Source organism: Chaetura pelagica, unplaced genomic scaffold, assembly GCF_000747805.2.
Source record: "Chaetura pelagica isolate M959 unplaced genomic scaffold, ChaPel_1.0 scaffold47, whole genome shotgun sequence".
NCBI classification, from domain to species: domain Eukaryota; kingdom Metazoa; phylum Chordata; class Aves; order Apodiformes; family Apodidae; genus Chaetura; species Chaetura pelagica.
The window spans coordinates 4,036,025-4,042,814 of NW_009954140.1; the positions used below are offsets into that span (position 1 = coordinate 4,036,025).

The 6,790-nt window shown below is 40.2% G+C and overlaps 1 protein-coding gene across 1 annotated transcript in view; it reads left to right on the plus strand.

The window, feature by feature from the left end:
• HELZ (helicase with zinc finger) overlaps positions 1 to 1,569 on the plus strand; it is a 67,846-nt gene extending 66,277 nt beyond the window's left edge. Inside the window, exon 30 of the mRNA XM_010002700.1 lies at positions 530 to 1,569. Within this exon, the coding sequence (XP_010001002.1) occupies positions 530 to 861 (332 nt within the window). The 3' untranslated portion in view covers positions 862 to 1,569. The remainder of the gene's footprint in view (positions 1 to 529) is intronic.
• The last annotated feature ends 5,221 nt before the right edge of the window (positions 1,570 to 6,790 follow it).

Below are 6,790 nucleotides of genomic sequence, written 5' to 3' on the forward strand. Positions count from 1 at the left end.
AGGAATGCATTCATACTGAAATACCAATAATTAGTTGGTTGGTATTCAGGACTCTGAATTGCTGTTTGAGAATGAATTATATATGGTGCTGTAAATTTTAATTTTAGCCTATTAAGCTATGAAGCAAGAAGAATGAAATGGTCTTTGTTCTGTCTCAGTGGATAAAGTGTTTACATTAGAGTATATCCCATTCTGAAGCAGCTTACCTTCAGTGCAGCTGCTAAAGCCACTGGTGCAGAGCTGCAGGTTCCATGCTCTGTAGGCCCATGAACATGCAGAATGCAGTTCATGACATCAGTTGTCTTGGCAGGGCTGGCAGGAGAATACCAGATCCAGTGGTTGGAAACAAAGCTAGAGAACTTAATTAGGAAATCTTCTAGGACCAAGAGTGACTGAATACAGGGGCTGGTGGTGGGGAAGATTAGCAGGAGAGGTGGTTGTGGTACCCCGTGATACTTGGGTGGGGTTACTAGAACTTTCCCAAGGCAGAGCTGTTCACTTACACAAACTCTGGGTGCTCTTTTCGCAGCTCCGCCAAAGACAGTCAAGCCCCCAGAGGAACACCTGAAGGCCGAAAACATCCAGCTCTCCAATTCCTTCAACTACAACATGCTCCAGCATCTTGGCCAGTTCCCACCTCTCATGCCCAACAAGCAGATCGTCGAGTCCAACAGCAGCAGCCAGCAAAACGCTGGGGGGAGCAAACCTGTCATGTCCTACGCAAGTGCTCTGCGGGCTCCACCAAAGCCCAAACCTCCTCCTGAGCAGACAAAAAAGAATAGTGACCCTTTGTCTTTGTTTCAGGAACTTAGCCTAGGTAGTTCATCAGGTAGCAATGGCTTTTACTCCTATTTTAAATAACCAGATTATTTTTTTTTAGAGAGAATTTAATTTTTATTTGTGTCAGTAGATCTAAGATAGTTGGGGCTTCACCTGTAGTTGCAAATATCCCCTTTGTTTATATTAGTAAATATATCCTCACTTAATTGCTTTGCTGCTAGACTTGCAACTAACATTTTTTAAATTATATTCCATTATTTTGCTTTTTTTTTTTTTTTTTGATGTGGGTCGGATTTTTTGGAAGCTTTTCTGTAGGAAAACACAGACACGTTATTTTTTCATTTGTGTAATGTTAATGATATGTTGCATTGAACTAGCAGCTGAGAGGTTACCTGTTCAATTTCTAAAAAGGAAAAAAAAAAAAGGAAAAAAGAAAAAAGTTTAAAAAAAAAAAGTTTGTCTAAATTGTATTTAAGAAGATTGTAAGTAGCATTTACATTTATTCAATAACATTAGCATACTATGCTGGGTTTCTGTACCAGAAATGGCCAGTTAATGTAAAAATGTATGTTATTTCTGCTTAAATTCATTTAAATTTTTTTTTTTTTTTAAATAAAGGTGCAGCATCTTCTAAATACTTTCAGTTTTATCAGCTTTTTTGTGAAGGGATGCTGCATTCTCAGACTTTTATAGTTTTAGATTCTGTATGATGTGGTATTGTATTTTCCATCCACTGTAGGGTATAAAAGTAAAGGCATTCTTTCCAGACACCTAAGCCATTGTTTGGAAACAGTCAGATAAAAAGTATTGGTATACTTTAAAGTAAACAATAATAATAATTAAAAAGAAAAAAAAAACACAAAAAAACAAACAAAAAGAAAAAAAAACCAAAAAAACAAATAAAAAACCCAAAAAAACCACAAACAAAAAAAAACAACAAAAAAAAAACCACTCTACATTTTATTTTTGGACAAGCTGGTAATATGAGCTTGTTTGAAAAGTTAATTTGATAGGTTTTTTAAATGAATTATGAAGCTGAAAAGAAATTTTTAGGTATGTTGGTGCTTAGTAGATTTAATAACTATTTTAAAAGGAAAAAAAAAAAGCGTGAATTTAGTAAAAGACTTTTTTGTTTGTTTGTTTAATTTTTATTTTTTTCCCCACTATGCATGTGTAAATGTTTGTAATCTGGCTTTTTCCTCCCCCCTCTCCAGTGGTATAAAAATTGTGCCGCTTTAAGGTTTGGTTTTGTTTTTTTTTCCAGTAAACCTTTTGGTACATTATTTGATGTTTACATTAAAATGTGACATTATACAAGGAAATTCAGATATTTTGCTAACTGTTTTGTTTGAGGAACATCATTAAAGAAGAGATTTAATGTTTGTCAATGCTGTATCCAAATCAGTCTAAATCTTTTGGGGATGAGGACGCTTACCAGGTTAGCTGTTGCTATGACTTCTGCAAAGTTCTCCACAAACCTGGCCCTTTAGGAATACAAACTGAAACAAAAAGTAATGAATGATGGGGTATTTAAAAATTAAAGAAACAAGTGTGAATGAAAACTCAGAAGAGAAACCTTGTCCAGCAAGATTTCTGGTCTTGCACGCTGTTCGTACTTTCGCAGCTGGGGAGACAGAGGAGGGGGGTTTGTATAGTTTCTCCAGATAAATAGTCCTCCTTTTACACTTGAATTAACTTTAAATCTGGGAAGTATTTTCCAAGGACTGAGCTGGGTGTAGTTGCAGTATCCCTCCACTTATAACATACAAGAATTAGAATTTTAGAGCTGTGTGTGGGCAATTCCAGATTTGTACAGCTGTCCATGGGACACCTTACTAATGAGCAGTGACTGCTGCTGTATTCAATCAGATTTTTGCTCTGGTTACAATCAGGTTTTTTTGCATTTGACTTCATGTTTTAAGGCAAGGGTCTTTATATAATGGGGTTGATTTAAACTCAGTATAATTTTTTTATTATAAATCTTTGCTGGTTTGTGATTCAGAAACTTAGTCTGAAAACCTTTTTCCTTCTTTTTGCTGTAAAGAAAAGCACGCCTAACTCCTTAATTTATTTCCTAATGTCTATACCAAACAGAAGATGCTGGGGGAGGGGAAAGCCCCTGCCAAGCTAGGCTTAGCACGTCAGCATATGCCATCGAACCAAGAGGATCCAAAAATGAGTAGAGGCCAAATTCTGCTGCCTTGAATCAAGCAAAACTCCCCTTAAGGGGGTTTTTGCTGAGCTGAGGGCTGCAGAAATGGGTCCCAGGGACACTGATCTGCGTGGGCCGGGCGTGCGCTCAGTGTCAGTCTCAGCCTTTTCTTTCAGGGGAGCTGTGCCAGTTCTCCTCAAGGGAGCCCCTGGCACTCCTGGGAGAGAAGAGTAATCTGAGTGCCTGAACGTTAGGGTCTGTGAACAGTTCTTGATGAGATGTGCAAGACTATGGGAGAGGAGAGGTAGGGTTCCAATGCACTTCACGTCGCCGAGTCGGCACTGTAATTTCAGGGGTTTCAAAATCACTCATTTATATGGAGCAGTCTTTTGATTCTGTTCACCATATTTGAATATTAAACTAATAAACATCACTTGTTAATTTACTGCTATCTGTCAATTAGTTAAGGGGGAGATGGTTGCATCTTGCCACATTTTATTCTGTTTTACACTGGCATTTTATCTACACTCGATAAAGGAGCACTTTCTGTCTGACTTACAATTTCAATTTATAACTTTATGAAAATCCCTCCTGGTTTTGTTTCTACATTTTCCTAAGTGTCCTCACCCAGGAGTTTGAGGATGGAAATGGTAGAGATCTTCTGACTGTCAGCTTTGGAAATGTTGCATCAGTTGCATTCCTTAATTTTTTCAAAAATGTATTTAGTTTGAAATGTCTTTTCTAGCCATTATATGTCACATATATGGGCCTGAGTGGGATCTTTGTTTTTAGAGCAAAATTACCCAATTTTTATTGCAGTGACAGCTGCTTAGAAAACCCCCAAACTGTACTGTAAACTCTTCTAGGTCTTTAATCTAAGTCTTATTAAAATCAAATTAAGCCTTACAGATGGCTCCAATGGGCACTGGCTCAGGCTGCACTGTAAATATGGAGCTGTTGCAATTACAGTAAAAATTCAAAATGATGAGTTTAGATTCTTGGTTTTTATAAATTGTTTCAATTCAGAGGAAATGAGTGGAGGCTTGGGCCTATGCACCAGCTCAGTATTTGACTATTTGCCTTCTTTTATAGCTAAAACGTCACACTTAAAAGCACAGTTAGTGCCAAGTCCTGTGGTCCTTGTCCAGGATTAACCCCCCCTTGTCATGGAAAATGTAAATGACAAGATCACCCAGGCCTAAATTTAGAAATCTTGTCTTCAATATCAAGAATAAGTTATGGTTTTATTCTCATTCTTTCCAGTTTTTCAGTGAAAAACCTGGCTATCTCATGGGAGGTTGTCAGTGTGGTGTTAAAAACTAATGAAGAATTGAGAGAAAGATTTTTTTTAAATTATTTAACCTCTAAAAAATTAAACTTTTCTTTGCATTTGAAATAGAGCTTCTACCCTCTAAAAAGCTACTTACTGAATGCAGCTGGTAGGTTTCCCTGTCTATCTTTGGAGACCAAATTCTTATGAAACCACAAGCTTCAAACTTGACCTCACAGTCAGGAAAAGAATCAGGAGGAGATGCTGCTCATTCTGGTGAGCAAAGAGGTACCATGGAGATGGATCCTGAGAGAACATTTACATCTTTTGACAGTGGAGTACCACTTTGGTTTCCTGAGTGACCCTCGTTAGGGTGTGGGGTGTGAATGTGTCTTGCTCATGCCTCCCCTGCCTGTAGTCATCAGCCTGTTTCTGGAGGGAGCTGTGTGCTCCCGGGGTCAGCAGAGCCCTGGGTGTATGTCCCCAGCTCACTCTGGAGGGGCTGTGGCTGCTGTAGGCTCTCCTTTTGGGTGCTGGTCTCCCTTCTCTGTAGGACACTGAAGTGCAGCTGATCTACCTTGGGATGCATTCTTGGGTCTGTGCAGTGCCAAGGTTGTTGTAGGGACAGTGGCCCCCTCTGTTCTCTCTAGCCTGAATCTTCACCCTTTATATAGCTCAGCTGCTATCCAAATGGCAGCCTGAAGTGTTTCCACAATCAAGAGCTGTTAGAAAAGCTGGCTAATTGGAACCAAAGCCCTTGCATCCATATTTTCTCCTAGAAGTTGTCATCTCGTATAGTTTGTACTGTTTTATTTAATTCTATGGGCTATGACATTACTGACCCTTAGCAATATGGAAATGCTTCCATTAACTTTCCAAACCCTAAGAGTACTGTTCTCCTACACTGATTAATTAATGTTTTGTTCCCAGATTTGTCAAGTTCAGCTGTTTTTTTTTGCAGAGATCATGCTCTATAAGCAGTTCTTTTGCTATGTGGGTAATATCCCTCCTGTCAGTAGCCCTGGGAGCAGTGTGTTTGACCACTCCAAATTTCCTTTTTCAGACTGAACTTAACCATATCAGAATCCACACCTTTCCAGAGCAGTAAGCCCATGGTGCTCCTGCTCTGCCTGTATCATCATTCAACTCATGTCATTTCTTAGGTTTTTTTAAGTTTCTGCTTTTCCTGTAAAACTGCAGACAATTAACTTGACAAGACAGGTGGTGATCATCTATGGTGCCTATAGAAATTTTGCACACCATACTCCCTGACATGAAATATGGGCTATTTCTGTTGGTACAGCAATGCTTGCACCAGTATCTTTTTGTTGGTTGTGTCAGGGAGTAAAGACTGAATAATTCTAAATTCTTTTATTTCTTTCAAGTAAAGTAAAAGGATTTTCAGCAGATGTGCTGGAAATGTCAGTTTGAGGTGGGGTTTTTTTGGCAACTTCTGTTGAGAAATGCTGAGAAGTTTTTTGCTCATTAAGGATTAATACATGCTTCTAATAAATTACAGAAAATGCTCTGTGATCTGAATTGTACAAGACTGGTTAGAAGATGTCAATCCAGTTTCTGTAAGACTTGCTTTCTCCTGAAGGGCTTTCACAAGACCTGCTGGTGAAGCCATCGTGGTGTCCTTGGTGGGACCAGTGGTAGTGGGCACAGACCCAGGGGTGAGCCCTGCCAAGCCAGGCTTGTGCTGCTGGCTTTGTGGAAAAGAAAGTAGGCCAGAAATCAGAGGTTGTTCCCTTGCTCTGTAGAAAGCAGAAGAGTGACTCACTCCGTGTCTAGATGCAGAGTGTGCATATGTGATGTCTGTATGGCTTGAATTTATGTTCAATGGCTTCAGTGGAGCCAGAACATCCATCAAGGGTGACAAAGCAAGAACAATCTCATCCTCTACTTCAGTCAAAACAAAGAAGTGACACTCTTTTCTTGCCCCTTGGTGATGGTGGAAAGGGGAAGTAATTTGAGTAGATGCCTTTAAAACAGTTGCTTTTGCTGTGGGTCTGGTACAGAGCACCCCAACACTGCAGCAGTGAAGGTAGAATATGACATTCAAAGGAGTGCTGTCCCACCACAGAAAGCAGAAGCTTGCTTTAAATGAAGTTGAAAATAAAGTTTATGCTATAAAGAGTTTCTGCACATTGGTCAGGGTCCTGGCATGCAGATGTCTGGCTGGAGGGAGCACAAGGGTTTGGTGTTAGTCTCCAAGGCCCTCCCTGGGGCTGGCAGGGTTAGCATGGCCATCGGGCGTCTCGTCCTTGGTCTTGGGTGTGTTTCTCAAGAGATCTCAAGCCCAGGAGAGAACATGCCCCTCTGCAGCACAGGATCTCATGGTGGGGTGTGGGGGTTTGAAAATTTGTAGATCTGAAAGAACCTGGAAATAATTTCCACAGTTGTCAAAGTAAGGAGGAGAAAGGGGTGGTGGCCCCAAGGAAGTGACAGGGTGGCAGGGATCAGGGAAGGAAGGAAGCCAGCCAGCCAGTGCCTTTATAGACAATGTGTTGGGCTGGTCAGGCACCTGAGCATTGTGTGCCTGCTGGTCCTTTTCAGGCATGGACTGAAGGAAAAGTAGATGTTTG